The sequence below is a fragment of the Haliaeetus albicilla genome, chromosome 8 (genome assembly GCF_947461875.1).
Source record: "Haliaeetus albicilla chromosome 8, bHalAlb1.1, whole genome shotgun sequence".
Classification (NCBI taxonomy): domain Eukaryota; kingdom Metazoa; phylum Chordata; class Aves; order Accipitriformes; family Accipitridae; genus Haliaeetus; species Haliaeetus albicilla.
The window spans coordinates 7,864,148-7,884,123 of record NC_091490.1 but is presented as its reverse complement, the minus strand read 5'-3'; the positions used below and the strand labels follow the sequence as shown (position 1 = coordinate 7,884,123).

The following is a 19,976-nucleotide window of genomic DNA, read 5'->3' as shown; positions in this document are numbered from 1 at the left end:
TAACACAGCCTAGGATGTGGCTGGCCTTCTTCACTGCAAGGGTGCACTTCTGATGCACCCCTAGATCCCTTTTTTTATAAAGTTGCTTTCTAGCCTGTCAGCCCTCAGCCAGTTATCAGATGGGATAACATGAAGTTATCCTATCCCAGATGCAGGACTTCAGCTTTGCTTTCTTTGAACTTCATGAGGCTCCTGTCAGCCCATTTCTCCAGGCTGTCCAGGGCCCTCTCAATAGCAGCCTTGCCCTTCAGAACATCAGCCACTTTCTCTGATCTGGTATTCTTTGCAAACTTGCCAAGAGCACTTACCTTAACAAGTAGGTTTTTAATAAAGACATTAAGCAACACTGGCCCCAGGATCAACCCAAGGGACATCCCCAAACTAGTAACTGTTCACCAGTCAGACTTTGAGCCCAGCAGTCCAGGCAATTATCTGTCTACCTTATCAGCCCACTTATCCAGTCCTTATCCTAACAATTTAAGAATACTACAGCAGAGTATGTCAAAGGCCTTACTAAAGTCAAAGTGACATCCACCATTCTCCCCTTGTCCACAGACCCAGTCATCAAATCATAAATGGCAAGTAACATTGATTAGGTGCAACGTGCCCTTAGCAAATCCACGCTGGCTGTTCCTAAATCACCTTCTTTTCTTTCCTGTGCTCAGAAAAGGCTTCCAGAAAGATTTTCTCCATAATCTTCCCAGGGACCAAGTTCAGCAATCACCATTTAACAGTAAGCTCACATTTTTCTTAGCCTTTCTTTTCATGCTGATGTACTTAGACAAGCCCTTCTAATCCCTCCGTCACTTCAGCTCCACCTGAGGTTTGGTCTTCCTAACTCCAAACCTGCATATCTAGCAACATCTCTGTATTCCTCCTGGGTAGCCCATCACTACCTTCCACCTTCTGTGTACTTTCTTTTTGCATTTAGCTTAGTCAGAAACTCTTTGTTCTTCTGTGCTGGTCCTCTGCCATGCTTGCTCCTCTTTCTGCATGTTGGAATGGACTGTTGTTGTGCTTTGAAGAGGTTGTCCTTGAAGATCAACCAGCTCTCTTAGGCACCTTTGCCCTCAGGGCACTCTCTCATGGGATCCTGCCAAGCAGATCCCTGAAAAAGCCAAAAATCTTCTTTCCTGAAGTCCACGGTTGAAATTCTACTATTTGCCTTGCTTACTTCTCTCTGGACTTGAAACACAATGCTGCCCTCAATCTTCATATGCCAAGATACAGACAGAAGTTCTACGTTGACTGCTTCTGCCCTACAGCTTAATCATTTATACCCGAAGGAAGTTAATAAGAAAAGAAAAAATAAAATACTACGGCTACGAAATTCTGATTTGATCAGACTTTTAGATCTGCTTTGCACAGATACCACTCAGTGCAGTGCTCTGGAAAACATGAAAGGCTAATCAGGAATTCAAACTAAGCACCACTAGGTGGCACCAGCCAATACCAAATCGGATGCTAAGAAGACAAAGATCAAAAGTTTCAATTTCAAAATTTCATCACAGACATTATGCTGCAGCACTGAAAATTGTTTTAATCAACTATTTCTTCATGTAGTTCCTTATTTTGATCTGTATAGACTTTTCACTAAAAAAAACAACCAAACAAACAAAACCCACAAAACCAAAACCACCTATTCTTCATCCTTAGCAAAAGTAAATCAACTCACAGTTTGGGGAAAGTAGAAAAAATAACATGCTCTGCAATACTAACAATAGCATATTTCTAACATACTGTTACAAAATGCATCAGTTTTAGGATAAAGATAATAAAATCATAAAAGAAATCTTTATTTGCAAAAACAAGTCAAACAAAAATTGAAAAGAATGCAACGATGCTCTTAAAATTCCTCTAAATCTTGTCACTAATCCTACACAGAAAGAGATGCCGTACTGATTCAAAAAGGAAATGCCAAGATCATCTGCTTGTTAGTAAACTGCATCTAGACTAATCCTACCCCAAATTAAATTTTCTTGCCTCAACTTAATCAGCAATCTCTATTTTGTTTCTGAAGCAAGTTCATCAAAAAACTAGATTTCAAAAAAAATTTGATAGATCACTAACTGTTACAATAGATTAGTGAAATTTTGCTTTTGTAAAGCTGCAAAGAGATTTGAAAATGGTTAGAAACTGTGGAGCCTGCTACTTCTGGGGGATTTTTTTCTTCTTTGAGGGGTTTTCTTTTGCTTTGTTTTAGGATTTGGATTTTTCGGGCTGGGCCTTTTTTGTTTGTTTTTGTTTTAACAATTTTACCACAATGGTTTTAATTTCATTTTTACAAATCCTTACCAACTGTGGAGCTGTCTTCAAGTACTACATCCACATTTCTGTCTCTGTACTCAACCCTGAAGTCAAGCATTCGAGGTTGTCTTTCCACTATTTGTCTAGATGGCACTACATGGCGAAACGCTGAGGATGAGGAAGGAGTTGAAGAAGCTGCTGTAGAATGACTTGTGGGGCCATACGCTGGTCCATGTAAAGTGTCTCCACCGTACTCACTGAAAGATATACAGATAAGAAGGTTTAAACAGAAGAGCTTGATATGTTTAAATAAAAGTTAGCAAAGCAAAATGAACAGTATTACTCACTCACTGTGGTCCACAGCACACACTTCTTGAATAAACTACACTGTCACATCTGAGAATGCTGTTTTGTTAATAATTAGAAAATAACTTTCGTATCAGCAGTATTAACATTTCAGTGACTCAGAAGTGCTATAGGAGTACAACTTAGATGACAAACAAGGATTTAAGCCATTATTGCAGTCTAAAGTTCACAATGTAATTAATATCAGAATTATCTTGAGAAGAAGGATTATTTCCTGTTCCAGGAGTGCTGTGACCATATAAAAATTGGCACCATGGCAACGACCAGCTTTCTACATCACTGGGCTAGTATCACATGGAAATGAAATTAAGAAATAAACCTTAAAATACTGCACACGTATTGGTATTTTCCAATACCAAATTAGTGGAAAACAAGTCAGATATGAAAATGGTTTTGTACTTAAGGTAAATAAATCAAGATAATGAGGTATATATTGCAAAAAATACCTAGAAGTACAACAGTCACGCAATGCTGAATTCTAGCTTGCCTTTAAGTTCAAAAACCCTTCGAGCCTCTTGGACATTCATATAAGGATACCTCCAACCTGGTTCAAGGATACACCTAGCATTACAGGTCAGAATAAACTGGGAAATCCTCACTACCAAGAAGCACTTCATCTTCCTCAGTGAGATATACATAAGAAGCATGTAACTGGGATTAGAAACAAAGGTAACAAAACATGAAATTTAAGGGAGATTACTCCAGGTCAAAAAAACTATGATGTACAGAAATTAAATCTGGAAGGCAAGCAACTTCACAGGGCAAGCCTAGAGCTTTGCCTTGGAGATGTTCTTATCAGGAAGATTATCTGTGCTGGACAGTTACAGCATATCATGATGGAGGATGCAAGCTAATAAAACGTACGCACTGAAAGGATGCAAGCTGAGCAAAGAAGGATTTAGGAAATGCTGAGATTAAGTTGTCTCATTTCCATTCTTAAACAGGACTTATTTGAAAAATACATTCTGCCATTCTTGAAGATACCGTGAGATCTCTCAGTGGAAATGCTTCTTATAGCAAGTCAAATCTGTCACCTAGAGGAGACTTGAACTTAAAAAAGCATAAATGTGGATGGCATGCATATCACAGAAGTGCAGAAATTATACACAGCTATTGCAAATCCCATCATTGTGCCTTCCATATTTGAAAAGAAAAACATATTATGCTCATAAAACAAGGGGCTCCTTCACTTCTCACATCAGCAGGCTTAGAAGGATGAATTCCCAGCTACAAAGACCCACACTCAAAGACGCATGCTCAAAGGTCAAAGACCCATTTTAGAGGTCTAAACAGTACAGGAAACAGTCTTATTTTCAGGATTTAAAAAAGTATAAATACAGAGTGATATGTTATTGTCTTAAATCTGATGGCCAACTATGAATTAAGTACTATAATGATTCTGTTAACAGACCCAAGAAGCAATGAATATCCTGATTCTCAGGATTGGATTTATTTATTTATTTTAAACAATATAACTGAATTATAAAACAAAATGTATTTTTTTCCCTTCAATAAATTAACTTACTTCAAGTCCAGTTGTATTAATTCTATTTGATTCCACCACAAAAGGCATCCTACATATCTGACTGGCAACCTCTAATGGAACATAAAAAGCCTCACATCAGTAAAACAAGCCTCATCTGAAAACCACTGGAAACTAGGCTTCTACGTCTTGTGATTCTCCTTTTAAACCACTTCCATTGGAAGAAAAAGAAAAAAAAAAATATTTGAGACACATTTGACTGTCTAATCATTTCTAAAAATGAATAGATTAGTGGGGAAGAAAGCTGTAAGTGGACACTGGACCAGCTTGTTATCCAAGTCAGGCATAACTACTCCCCAGCTCCTTCCCCCTGACCAAATGGTTCCAAACATTCTGGTATTTTGAATGTAAATGCTTTGAGGGTCAGGACTTATTAACATAGGCAGAAAGAGTGCTCAACACAATCAAAACTTGATCTCAATGGACTAAGTAGACCTTACAGTAAATAAACATCTAACTTTACTGAGCAAATAAGGTTTTATCCTGAATCAAAAACTGACTCTACTTAATGACAGCTTTAGTAAGCATTGACAGAGATGCCAAAACACCATTTTACCTACATTATGTATCATTTTTCATCATTAAAATAAACTTTCTAAAATAGTACATTGAGTACTTTTCTAAACAAAATTTTAAATGCTATTTTACTGTCTTTCTCAAGTAGCTCAATTCCTGTTCTGCTGTTTTCAACTGCCTCATCAGCACTTAGGAGCTCATGCTTCAGTAACTTCAAGATATCCAGGCATCAGTATACAAGCCAAAATTTAATTCAAAAGCTGAAAGAAAATCAGTAAAGCTACTTTTAGAAGGGAGCAACCTTACTTTATCTAACACAGTATCTGCTGCCTGTAATTCAATTTAAAAATAATAAAAGAAAAGAAACCACAACAAAAAAGCCTACAGAAATACAAATATTTTTGGCCAGGGACAGGGAAGCATGGACTATCAATACCTTTAAAAATGCATAAGGAAAAAGAAAATACTTAGCCAGGAACATCTGTGGATCTGCCCTGCAAATTTTTAGATCCTGGGGGGGGAAGGGGAGTAGAAAGTCCTGACATCCAAGGAAGCATACCAAAATCCAGTCTTAGTAAAGAGACAACCCTGCACAGAATGACTCAACAACCAATGAATTCAAAATAAAAATTAACCAATTTGAATAGGTGTTCAAGTTGGTCCTCCATCAGTATGGGAAAACTTGAATGTTAAATCAGCTTTGCCAGGAATAGAATTTGTGGCTCCAGAAACTGCTTTAAAAGGAGAATTACATCATCTTCTTAGGATTCAGGAACAAAAACTGTAACTATTACCCAGCATCATTCCCCGTGTGTACTACTCCAGCTTTCTGTGCTTACCTTTGTAGAATGCCGTTTTCTTGTGGTATTACACCATTTATAGCTGCCTGAAAAGAGAAAAGAAATTTTGAGTCAAGCATACAGAGCAACAAAAATAAATCAGAACCTCTATAACATGTTTTGAAGAGTGATTAGCTTGCTTTACAATGTGCCATAAAATGTTCTCCATTCAGTGAATATTCTTGGTGAATGACACTGTCATTAAAGTACCTACATAAGATAAAAACCATATCTAAGTGAAAACGAACATGAACTGAAGCTCAGACTCCTATATGCACGCAATGGATATCCCAGGTGGAATGCATGGGAATAAACTGCATGGCCCACGCTCAGTAAATCTAACACTTTGTACACTTGGTACATACATAGTGAACATATTGCTTTCAAATACATCGAGCTAACTGTGCACAGACAAGGTAGCCAGACAGCATATACACAGAAAATCTAATGTTTCCCAGAAGTATCAGACCTGCACAAACCTATAAACCTGCACAGCCGCACACACACTGCATGCTGCAGCCCTGATGTGTTCAGGAATTGCTGAAGTCCACGCAAACGGCTACTCAGCAGCACACGTTGCCTCCATCACACCTACACCTTCTCGACAGCCTGCCTCTAGCTCACACACACAAAAATACATCTAGCTTCTTAAGAGTCCTCGTGTGCCAGGGAATCACAGAAATGACTACCCCCAAAATTCAAACAATCTTCAGGTAGAAAAGGAAGTATTTTTTAAGTAAGGTTTATGCGGTTAAATATCCCATGCTGTCCAGAACATCAGAATAAACAAAATACAACTTATAGGTGTATAAGTACAAACCTGGCAAGCTGCATTCAGATTTGTTCTTATTGGAAATTACAGAGTTATTACCTATAAAAATATCCTTATGAATTCTCTCTCACATTAAAATGCAGCATTTTAAAAATAGCCACAACATATTCCAGTTGCAAATTTGAAACTCCATTTCTGACAAAATTGTCACCTCAGCCTGTTACAGCATTGCTCCATTCTATGTTGCAGAATATTTTAATGCATTTCCAGCACATCTGATGCTGTAGAAGTTTGTATAACTTGGAAACTGTATGTAAGTCAGGATGAGGGAAAAACTTGGAAAGCCAGTAAGACTCTCTTCAACAGTATTTGGAAGACAACTTATTTCAGACTGCTTCATACCACCAAAAATGTGTTTTAAAATCATCTCATTGCTAGGATTTTTCAGATTTAAGGAGCAGTGAAAGTGGCACCATGCGAGTTGGTGAAGATGACTTACACATTTACTCCTCAGCTGATAAAAATTTGTTCTGATTATTGTTAGAAGATATGGAAGTAAAGATGTCAGAACCCTACCTAACTTCAGACTTTCAATCCTAGCCCAGCAGTGGGCAGATAAGGTGGAAGAGCACAGGAGGGAATTTGATGAGGAATGAGAAAGAACTTAAAAAAAAAAAAAAAAAAAAAAAAGAGAGAGAGAGAGAGAGAGAGAAAAAAAACAGACCTCAAAAAAATAATTCTACTTCTGCTCTTTGATGATCTTTGTAATCACTATTGTGTTCACAGGTACATATTTGTTAGGCTTAACAGTGAGATTAAAGAGAGACTGTAGCATCCCACTAATCTCAATTTTCTGCTGTACCAGCAGTGATTCATGCATTTCTACTATCACAGCTTCTAATAACCACTCTCCTATGCCAGATATACCTGACCTGTTGGCCAGAATACCTGGTGAATGAGTGTCTGGTCCCTGATGAAGAAGGGAATGCTGATGTTTAGAAGCTCATAGATTCCCCGGTACTGCAGGAGGACAAAGTCGTATATTGCAACTGATCAGTTGGACAGTCATCATCTATCAACGTAATTTTTACAAACTGACATTTAAAAAAAAAAAAAGCAACTTACTTAAGTGCTTAATAAACACAAAAATAGACAAAAATCAAGATTTAAATGCTATGGTTTCTTTTTCTCTGAATATATAAACATGATTTTTTACAATTTCCATTAATAGTTAAGGCTACACAAAGTCAAAAAGTATTACTGCTGAACTCAGCTAAGTAACTATGATATTGCAATAACATTTATCATATATTTAGAAACAAATATTGCATAAATAATAGCAAAAAAGCAGACAAGGAAAAGGGTCACAGGTATCTATAAACTACAGCAACTATGCACAAGGCTGTATCAAATTACAGTGAAAACAAAGCTTCACACCAGATCAGTTTTTAAATCAGTTTATCCACCGTGCATGGCAATAGTCAGTGGTTTCTTTTTAACAACATCTCGTTTATCATTGTGGTTTTGCAGTTGTACATAGCTCTTGATCACGTTCATCTAATGAACCTCCAGGAAAAAGTGGGAGGTTTTGGTTTGTTTGGGTTTTTCTAGATTGGCTTCCCCCCACCATACTCTTCAGCAACATACATTTCATTCCTATCAATCAACAGGTAAATTTGGTTGAAAGACAAAAATATCCTTTATTTTGCATCTGTAGGATACAGAGAGCAAATACAGGGTTTTGTACCACAGGACCTACACTAATAATGATCTGTTGGTGCAAGAGAATTCTCTCTACTCAGCAAAAAAGAAGCTGCTTCAGCTATGAAGAAATATAGCACAGCATGGCATTTCCACACTACTTCTGTCAAAGCTCATGTCTCAGCCTCAGAGGATTGAAGCAGCTCAAACTTCTTCTAAGCGTAGTTAGAGGGGTTAAACGCGACAGAGGCTCCAAGCTATTTTCTTTAAAACTGAATAACTCGCTTGTTCACGTCTCCAGTTTTGTAAACTTGATGACATTTAAGGGGCACAGCAGTAAGAAAAAACAGCAGCAGCATTATGTACTTTTTTTGATGGAAAGACCTCTATTAACCACACTGTAAAAATGAAGAGTCTGGACACTATTTGTTAAGCAAGATGGAAGACTAAAATTACGTAGACAGCAAATGGTAGCAGTGCACATGTAGATATTGCATAAATATTAAATATCCATGTTCTTACAAGACATCTATAAGTAGATCCTGCAAAGAAAATAAGAAAAAGGAACAACCATCTGCTTTAGAATTTCATAGGAGGAAGGTTGTGACTATAAAAAAAAAAACTAAAAAAAGAACAAGTTCTTAAGGCAAGGTCTGTTCCAGGCTCTTCTTCCCCACTCTCAGTCCCCTTTGAGAGGGGATCAGATCTCTATAGTTAAGCAAACATTCAAAGTTATTAAATTTTTTTGTTTTTCCAAACAGGGATCATTTGATCATCAAAAACAGCCTGTGTGACTAATATACAGTAATTAAAAAGATGTATTACCCTTGAAACAATTTTAATAACAGGTGCATTAAATCTATTTGTGGGTTATTGAATATGAAGATACCGTGTCTGGCTCAGAAAATTTATTCAGCTTCCAATAACCTGTTGCTGAGACTGCTACCAGGGAAGTAGCACTCCATGCTTATGCTGTTCTCACACTGTTTATCCATGAGTGTCACTGCTGGATACTGGGTACCACAGCTACAACAGGTATTTGCCTTTTCTAATGCTATCACTATTTAAAGAGCAAAGCTCACCTTAAATCGAAAATTATAGAGGTTTCATAAGATTTTTTCCCAAAGCCAAGAATCTTAGGTGTGTCTCAGTGCTATCCATACACAAACTCTGCCATAACGCTGTTCAAACTTGGAACAGAGGAATAGAAGCCAGGACATAATTATTGTTTTGATGACAACATTCAAACAACAACCAGGCCCACAATTTATTTTAGGAAACTATAAGCCAAATTTAGTTATCCTTGATTTATACATTTTGTTTAGAGATACCAGTCATATATCCAGGATTTTAAATACTTTATTTAAGACTTTATTAAGCACTGCATGACCTGATCTAACTGGACCTACTTTGGACCAGACTGACATCCAGAAATAACTTCCAATCTCAAGCACTCTGTGACTCCTTCATCCAACAGTATAGGATATATTGATAAATGTTACTGAGAATCCTGTTCATTTAAATGAATGGGAAGACCTGAGTAGGATATAATACTGGACTGATGAGCGCCAATTACAACAGTTCAAAGTAACATACTTTTTTTGGTGTTTGTTTCAGCAACAAGCTTCCAAATTATAGTATCAAAATCTATTAAATCCAACATTTTTGTTTCCTGCAAATATAGGAAACAATAAAGCAATACAGTTAATGAGAGGTTACCAAATTCATTAATAGTTTGGGCAACCCAGAAACTCTGCGGTATTCTACAAAAAGACTGAAATTATTTAAGTGCCTCAAGAACATTGTGAAGCAGACTGTGAAATGTAAAGCTTTTCCTCAAGGGAATATTAACTTAAACAGATTAGTCAGTTCTGACTAAACATGACTATCTTCTAGGAGTACTAAACAGTGTTAGAGAGAAAACCAAGAACCACCATTTCTTAATAATCTGATGAAGCAACAATGTTGATGACTTCTCCCAAAATACACAATTATAGTACTAACCATCTAAAACCAATTAAGCACATCTTAGAGTGACTCTTGTCCCAAGGGAATGAGGGTCGTATGAACAATTATGGAAAAACTGTGGTATTTTAAATAGCACAAACATTAAACTCCTGAGTTTAAAATACTCGGCATTTATCACCAAGTTTGAAGATGGACTGGGTTTGCCAATCATATTATTTAAAAGCAGAGGTCTACATATACTGATTGTATATTCAAACGAAACAGGGAATTCCTTCCTCTTCATAAACTACAGATGGGAAGTAGTTTTTAAATTTCCAGAATTTAAAAGTGATTTTTAAATGAATTATCTTAAGAGTTAAAAGCAGGCCCAGGCAAAAGTGCAGTTAAAGGCTTTTGGAGTGGGTGAGGTGGGAGAAGATCTTCCTCCATGGCCACATCTCGTTCCCTCTCCTTTCCAATCTCCATACCCCATGATGGTTTTGGCCGACAGATGCAGACCCCTATCCTAGATATAGATAACTTAAAAGTTTTGCCATTCAAACCTCTACCCCAATGAAGAGCAAGAGCTTTTACAAAGCACAGTATAAGATCAACTTTCCAAAACAGGGTATTAGAAAACACATCTCTAAGCAAAAGAAGAAAGCAAGTTCAAGTAGCGTGATGCTGGAAGAACAACCCTTTCAGAAGAAGAGGCTAGAGAGTTGTAAATACCGTGCACATGTGAAAGCTACATGAGTTTCATTGAGGTAAATAACCATATCAGCCTAATGCAACCAGTACAAATTTATGTATGTCAGCTCACACAGAATTTTAAAAGCCTTATTTGGGTTTGACCGAACTCAGCAAGACCACTTCAGTCTACTTAATAAAGCCCACTCAGAGCTTTACATTCGTTTAGCTAAAAATTGAGAAGGTTTACATTAAACAAACACAATATGCAGATGAGACATAGACACAGGGTAATAGGAACAGCCATAGCAGATGATTTAATCCAAAATCCAAAGACTTCCAACCAAACAGTATCAACTGCTTCAGAAATTCACAGGGAAACATAATGGAGTAATTTGCTCATGGGGCATTTTCTTCCAATGCCTCAATCTTCTGTAGGTCTGACACATTCAGATTTCTAGTAATTACAATTTTTTTGTTGTATTCCACTTAATGTAATAGCCTCATAATCCACATATTTAATTATTTCTATGAAATTCAGTAAGAGCTTTCTTTGATGAAAGAATTCATTTATTATGACTTTCAAAAAAATCTACATTCTTCCCCAAATGCTACAACTCAGATTTTGCTTTTGGTTTAAAATGTCTGGTAAGCTAAAAAAACAAAGTTCTGCATTTTGTGTCTTTCCTGCTCATTTTGCCTTTTCTTCCTATCATACATTTAACATCTCCTTGATATAAAAAAAATTTCTCTCAAATCACAAATTCAGAAAGTTTACCCCATACTGTTTTCTACATTCGCAGAAGTAAAGACAGCTTACCATCTTAGAGTAAGGGGTGCTAGCAGCTTTTAGGACTATATTTTGAAATATAACCAGAAAATGGTGTTTTGTTGTTTCACACTACAAAACAAATAGAAGCCTATTTTAATGTTTGACTGACCCTTTCAGCATTTAATCTTAGATTTATTTGTCAGTCTGATAACACAAGTGAATATAAGATCAAAACCTACATACAAAACCTCACTATAGAGGGAGAGATGACACACAAGACAAACGTACTGTGGTTTTGATTTCTGTAGAATTAAAAAAAAAATATATAACTTATATTTTGGAAATATCAGCCAGTATTCCTCTGTGCTATCAATCCATCCTGCTGAGGGTCACTCAAGATTTGTTGAATTTAAACAAATTAAACATGTTTTTTTAAAAGCTAAAAATGTAATGAAATATACTAAAAGGCCCTCATTAAGCAATCTATAATAAACTAGAAAAATTATTTCTTATCTTCTGTATTTTGTGATATGTTTCCACAGCATCAGAAGGGTCATTTATACTACTCTGTTTACAATTGTAATCCCATTGCTATTAATTCTACTCCTAATTTGGGCTAAATGTGATATTCCCCCTGAAATACAATATTCTTACTCTAATTTTGTTGTTTTCACATGATAAATTGCTTATCCTAAAGATTTAAAATCCATTATTCTATTTGGTATTCAAACAAAATAAATGGATGATAAAACTCTAAATGCTTTGTACAATGGGGAGCTTAAAAAGAAAAAAAAAAAACCAACAGGAAACAAAACCCAAAACTGAACAAATGTTATCCAGAGTGGAAAACCAAATAATTAAATGATAAGGTTAAATGATAAGGGATAAAGGAAAGCATTAGTGAGACAAAACATGCATGAAAAGACCAACAAAGCAAAAGTGAATTTTAAATTGCTTCCAAACTATAAATCTCCATGACAAAGGAACATACTTTTATATACAACAGTAAAGCAAAACAGGAGAAGCGCAAAGATTTATTAGTTCCTTTTGAGCACAGAAGTATTTCTTACAGTGAAACTAGCTTGCAGGGTTCTACTATATGCATATATTTTGGTAATAAAGTAAATGTTTTGAAATAATGCTCCCCTAATAACTTTATTTTTAGCAAATACTAATTTGGGCTTGTATTTTCAACAGAACTGATGATAACAGGTAATGCCAGATGTAGACATGTCAAAACATTCGTTCTGACCTGCTGATACTGTGATTTCAGGAAACTGAATAAAAAGTAAGTAAGACTATGCATAGGCTTTTCTTGTGATCACTTTATAACAATAAAAAAGTAGGAAATTCGGGAATAAACAGAAGTTTTACTAACTGATGCTGACAAAAACTTACTGCAAGTATTAGTCAAATACTGCAGTCAATCTGGATTAATAAAATAAAGGTTTACTGAAATCAGCTGTAATGCAATCACTTCTTTCTGCCTCAAGACATTGAGATTGTATTATGAGATTCCCAAGCAGAAGAACATGGTTTCTGTGCATCTTTGTGCAACTATCAAATCTTGCCTGTTACAAGCAAGCCCTGCGATGCGTTATTCTAAACAAGAAATTCCATAAAACCTTCTGCAGAAATACCAATTATTTCAGACTAGAGGCTTTTTACAGACAATGTACACTATTGCCTTCCTACATACACAGCTACTTTGAAATCATTACTTTAACAAGTAATGATTGCTATGAGTTCAAGTTATAAAAAGTATTATTTGGTTTGGATTTTTAAATGAATGCAATCATATTTAAATTAAAAAATTGCTAATTGTGCCCCAGCAGTAACAGAAGCAACCTCTACCTTTGTTATCTTTGGCAGACTTTTCAAGGCAAAGAAATGAGTCAGCTTTTTCCTGTAGCTTGTGTTATACTTGCTGGCGTTTCCCCAGCTTTGCAAGTCACAAAGTATTTCCAAGTGCTAGACGTGAAGTTACACCCACAAAGTTTTTACAGAATGCCAACATTCGTCCCCATCGTGGTTAAAATTTAACCAAAAGCTGTAATTGAACTACAATGAAATGTCTTCTATGCATTCTGCTTTATTTCAGCTTGCTTTCTTTACAACAAATATACTTCATGAAAAGCTGCAAAACAATAGAATTGCTAATAAAGCAAAAAATTAACATTTCATCAAAAAAATGCCACATGAATATATTCCTACAGATGATTCACTTCATCAGCAAGACAGCACGCGTTGAAATAGTTTACAATTAGCACTCTAGATGTGGTTTCCCATTTCTCCCTACTTCTTTGGTGGCTTCAGCAAATTTTTTCCTGTAGTTCCTACAACATGCCGAAATGCACTAGGAAGCCTTTCAACAGTTAGATATACTTCTATAACCCTGAGAAAAAAAACCACATTTTGCACAGTTCTTCAATTTTACACTGTCATTGCATAATTCCCCAAACAAAGCACAATCTCAATAATAAATTCATAAATAGATGTATTTCCCTAGCATAATGAAAATAAATAACCTAAACAGATTTATAAGCAGCTTATGGATCCGTATCTATCTGAGCTGAAACTCTATTTCAGCAGGAATAAAGAAAAATAACCTACTCTGAACTGTCCACTCAAAACTCATTCATATAGAAAGGGAGAGGAGTAGACCATGATGTGTCCGCTACTTTGACACACATATATGTTAACGTCACAACTTTTTACACTACCACTGCTTCACCTTCTAACTTAACAGAAAGGAATGCCTATGTTTAATATCAAACATACTTTGTTACTCCTTAGAACATAAAGCTAGACAGCAGGACAGTCAGATAAAACTAAGGCTATGCCTGAAAAAATATCTATGTACTGAACTCCCACATTTCTACCGCTCTCCTAATTATTTTATGTAAATTTGAATGACAACACTAAAATGTACAGGTTGGGAATAGCCACCCCATGACAACATACTTTTTGTTCAGTCTTAAAAAAATTATTATTTTTTAAAAATCACTCATCATTCTAACATACTAGCTCTTAGCAAGTACTACCAGGGATGAAATCTCAGGACACAAGAAAACTCAAACAGTCCTAGAATTACTGCTTACAGACTAAGGCCCCCTCATTGAAAAGCTGTAATAACATGAAACATCTTATACGACAGTTTTCAAACTACCCTAACCATAGTCAGCAGACTGCCTAATCACTAATGCATAATAAAAGAATAATTATGCAAGATTTAGCTTAAAAGTTTGGAAACCAGAAGATCCCAAGCCAAAGTATGTAACCTACAACTCATCTCACAGTATTTCTCCTTATACCTCTTGACAACCTACACTATACTGCTGGCACTGCAGCAACCCAGGTCTTCCAGGACCAGCTAAGAAGAGTTTATTTAAATAAAACCAGGACAGAGCTGTTAAAGATATTCAACAGTATTATAAGTAAATCCATTTTTTAAATACTCTGCTTTGAAAGCCTGAGTGGTCTAGATGACTTCTAGCTTCTGTGGTAAAATCTTTCACAGTTCAGGTTTACTTGCAAAATAGTCACAACATTGGCATGGATGCTGGTTCTTAAATTAAATAATCTACTTTATTTTTCTCCTACTCATATATTCCCAGCATGACTCCATGACAGACTAATCACTTGTCAAACACACGTTTATAAGATGCATGCAATTTTCAGTTCAACTAGTCACAGAATAATATACTACAAACTACTTACAGATACCTCATTACCAGCTACTTCACTATTAATATATTCTAGAAATTTGCTCTTAAATTTGAATGTCTCAGGACAAATTAACGCTAAGGAATCTTCATAGATATTGTCAATACAGAAGTACCAGCCTCTGAAAATAAGTATTTGTAAAACATGAGGTGGGTGGTTAATGCATACATATAGGTACAGCAATACTATCAGGCACTACTGTGATCTCAGGTGCCACTTTTTGGTTATTCTCAGAACACAAACCTCTCTATTACAAGAAATGAGAGTCTTTTTCCATGAACAGAAATCTAAACTTATTAGTCCCGTTGCTTGTTTGATCACTGTGCAAGAAAAACTTAAGGAAAGGAGCTTATTTCTTAAGTAACTAAATTCCATCTGTAATTTGGAAAGGAGAGACACAGCTCACTCTATAATGTTGACAGCAAAGTTTTACCTAAAAATCTCCTCCACTCTCTTTCTGTCCAGACATTATAATTTCATATGCATCATCACAGCAACATGGCTACAAAATACAGCCATAAAATACATAATCACAATCCTGCTGTTATCCTCCAGTGAATAAAGCAGGCGTTTTCTATTAGAAAAATTAAAATCTATAGTTCTGAAACAACATAAACTATTTTAGATTAATATAAACCCCTTAGTGTCTAGAAAACTATCTACTATATTGCAAGTTAACCATTACATTTGCTAAAATTGTGAAGGGGTGAAAGGTACGGATTTCTTCACAGATACTGAAGAATTGTTCCAGTTTAACAGCAACAAAAGGGTCCTCATCTAGAAGACACTTTGCCCAAGCTATACCAGTTTTACCCTGTGGGAAATATATACACCCCATTACACCTTCTTTCAATCAGCAATGTAAGAATTAGCCCCTTCTGATGCAATCAACAAAACTGCAAAGCATATATGAAACAGCACTAAAGAAAACACGTTTAAAGCCATGACTCTTAACTGCCTTAAATAAAAAAAAATCCTTACCTCCTTGAGAGCTATCAGTTTTTTCATCCTCTCAAATTTGAACGACAAAATAATTCATGTATTTAACCCTAATTCATGGTTTCCATAACATTGCAAGCTGCACATCCCTTTGCCTCAATCCACTTAAACATGGTAGACCAAAATGAGCCCTAAATACAGTTAGTCACCTACTAAACAAATGATTTTATAATGTTAATATTTCAGTAGTGCCTTGAAAATAGGAGAAAAGAATGACACTGCACAGCACCAGTTTTCTGCAGTGAAAGCTCAAGTCTTCCCAAGCTGTGAGGCTGTCAAGACTTTTTCTGTGAAATAAGCACCATGTTTCAGCAGAGGAGTAATTTAAAGAAATTAAACCTGTTTTCACCAAATTCCTCAAACAATCTTTCTCAGACAAAGCTTTGCCCTGGTAAGGAGACCCAGTAATTTCCTCAGGGGTGGGGGAAGAAGATTTAGTATTTTTTACACATTTACCTGCCTTAGGAACCAAAAAAGAAAAAGACAGAAATAATTCGAAGAAACCAAACATCTCTCTGGGTCTGGCACAAAATTTAGCTATTATTTCTGGGGTAAAGTACATTTTGAGAGTTGTTTTTGTACCTGAAGAGTCCCAGGCAAGATCCATGAGAATTAATAAAGTTTTGGGATAGCAGACTACAGATGAGGAAAAGAATTAATTTTAATTTTCAAATCTTTCACTACAGACAAGCCAGAGACTGCCCCCTTCCAAGGCTCTTTATTTACAGGGGAACACTGTGAAACTTGAGATTCTTGGATATTTACACAATATCAGCAGCTACAGCATTGATTACAGCTTTCATGGGTTTCCTTATAAAAAAATCACAAGTTACGGCAATGTTAACACGATCCAAGCAGTGTTTCTCAACCTCTTTTGAAAGTGCAAAGGGTCATACAAATAAGACCAAATCCAAAGACCACCTAAGTTTTTTGGAAAAAAAAAATCCAAGGGACCAACCTATGTAATAAAATAATAGTTTTATTCAAAACAATCAAAAGTTTAAAACACACAAGTTAGACATTTACTACTTTTATTCTCCCTTTAGTGTGTTTGTTTCCTTGCTTGCATGTGTCAGAATGTGTATATGACATTTTTATTGGGTTTGGCTCCTTTTTATTTTGAACTGTAGTTGCTCTGTTGACCACTTTCTGATGTCTAACAGACCACTTGCAGGCAACGGACCAAGATTGATGCAGAGACATAACAGGATCAATTGCAATTTGTGCTCTCATCGAAGTCATGTGAAATGACCATCACAGTGGCGATATACTGAACACTTTCCTGCATCACCTGAGGTATCAACTATTGCTGTTAAGTCTCAGAAGAAAGTTTGGATTTGGTAGGACCATGAAGACTGGGCTCCCTTGCTGCTATCAGAGGTAATCTTCCTTCCCTGAAGCACATTACTGAGGTGACAAAGCAGCACTCTTATTCTGCGTTCTGCAAGTAGAGAATCTTAATTTCCTCCATATCAGTTTGGGTGTTTCAGTTTGGGTTTTTTTTTTATAGGTGAACATGCATACAGCTATGTGGAAAGCCATACCATGTTTACAACTGCCTATAGATCTCCACATTTCATATGGTCTTCAATGTGGAAAATATACCGAAAGGAAACATCTGTTTTATGTGAGATGAAGGCATTCAAAAGTAAATAAAAACAATTAATTTAATAATCATGGGTTTTTTAAGAATTAGGTAGTCTTCTGTGCTACCACCCAGCTGCATAAAATACACAGCATGCATCTGAGCTTACTCAAAGACACAGAAATGTCACTCTGAGAGCTGCAAAAAGCTGGAAATACAAAGAATGAGAAATCAAATTATTTTTGCAAGCAGGGATCCCCAATTTAACAGAAAGTACATTACAGACTTCCAAAAGGGATTTCTGTAGTCCTTTGTAAAACAGAAGTTTGTATACAATTTAACTGTGTCCTACTAGAAGAGATTAATGCTGCAGTTGGACACACAAGAAACCTGCAATTCCTGTATTTCCTGGAGAACAGGCACCATGCCCACAGGACACTCACACCAGCGGGATGCCCGTCCACCGACATTACTTGTCATTACCTAACTCAGAGCTTCCTTCTTCCTTAGCTCTGCTGGCAACAGGATTTTGAATGCTGTCCAGGCAACGCAGTGCAGTAACAGCAAGCATAAACTAACTGAGCTGACAATAACATGTTCGACAGAACACTAAGATCCAGACGAGAACACCTGTCTGAAACAAAAACTTTAAAAGCTCCTTAAAAAAAACTGGGATACAAACCTCTGGTTCCCACAGGCAGATGTGACTGTTCATTTGACCACAGGGAGAATGTTATTAATACACAGATAAGCCCATGTTCCTAACAGTGAAAATCCCTCAGATCTAGTCCTAATGAGAGGAGCACACCATGAACTTCTCACTAGTCCCATAGCGAGTGCTGTCAAATGTGTGCCATATGCAGTATGTAACTCTGAAGTAAAGAAAACAGCAGGTCAACAATACAAGATAAAAGGGGCCAATGTGATGAACACGATCACCATAATGTCTAGTCCTCGTTCGCCAGCCACTGAAATACAGCCCACTTGGAATGAAACTAGAGAGCTGCTAAACATATGACAATACTGTCCCACATTTAAGGAAAAGAAATGGCCATGTGCCAAACTTAAATTAATCACCTAGTTTCTGGAGGCAGGCTAATTCAAATCGATTGAAAAAAAATGTGCAAAGAGATACCACATCAAAGCCTTTGCAGGACAAACCAGTTAGAAAAACAGATGAAAGACATCATTAGTGTATTAGTTTTTACCAACTTGTACCAAGATTTACTACACATTATAACAAAAGAACTAAGTTAATTGTTTGAAAGCAATAAAAGATACAAATAACAGATTGTTGATAACTGTCAAGAGCCAATAACCCATTTTCTGCCTAGAATGCCATCTAAACTGGCACGTCCAACAGAAATATAAATGAAAAATTGCAAAGCCCTAGCACATTTTTCTCAGTTCAATTTTTTGTTTGTTTTTTTTAACGTCTCTCTTTCCGAAAGACAACATTACATAGAAGTAAATATAAATATATAAACAAAATAGGTACTTACATTAAAAAAAGAAAAATCCTGTCTGACAAATAATGACTATTTTTTAAGACGTTTTAAACAGCAAGATGCAGCAAAATCTTCTGCGTAGCTTATCCATTCAAAAGAAAAAACTATAATTGAGAGTTGAACCTTTATAAAAACAGATGTTCGAAATATACAATTGCTCTTTCCAAGGTACAGAAACGCTTTTTGTCAGCTGACTCTTGGAAGCTGTGTATGACAGGAACTACAAGTCATCACATTTCCAGGTGCACGAAACTGCTGGTTTTACTGAAGTTATACTGTGCTTTGAGCCTCTACCAGAATACAGAATAACAAAGCCAAGTATAGCAGGCAGGAAGGCACAAAGGTCATTTTAAGAATATCTTCTGAAAATAAAAAACAGGCTTTTTTTTTTTTTTTTTTATAATCATTATACATACGTTATAGTGAAGTGAATATGGGATAAACACCAGCCCCTCCTTTATTTTGATGAAATTTATTTTTTCCTTAAAGTGATGTTAAGCACATTACAATGTCTATGGGGAAAGACATAAAATAAAATAAAAGTAATTTTAAACCAGTGAACAGGAGTAACAGAAATTGGCATACTGGAAAAAGCAGAAAATTAAGTGTGGTGAATCCTGCTTTTCATTCAAAAAACCTGTTCTGATTACCAGTACAGAATATAAAGTCATGATATACGTAAAGGATTTGAGTTTTTCATTAAATTTGTGAAAGGTACAGAAGACCAGGTTTCATGTGCAGATGCAAGCATTTGATTTCAGGAGA

General features: G+C 36.0%; 1 protein-coding gene across 2 annotated transcripts in view; it reads right to left on the bottom strand.

The window, feature by feature from the left end:
* The window catches only part of FAF1 (Fas associated factor 1), a 177,194-nt gene that overhangs the window by 131,139 nt on the left and 26,079 nt on the right, over nucleotides 1-19,976 (bottom strand). For both annotated transcript variants that reach the window (XM_069788767.1, XM_069788766.1), the window contains exons 3-4: nucleotides 5,512-5,558; nucleotides 2,296-2,504 (exon numbers count right to left, since the gene is read on the bottom strand). In XM_069788767.1, coding sequence (XP_069644868.1) covers nucleotides 2,296-2,365 — 70 coding nt within the window. In that variant the 5' untranslated portion in view covers nucleotides 2,366-2,504; nucleotides 5,512-5,558. The remainder of the gene's footprint in view (nucleotides 1-2,295; nucleotides 2,505-5,511; nucleotides 5,559-19,976) is intronic.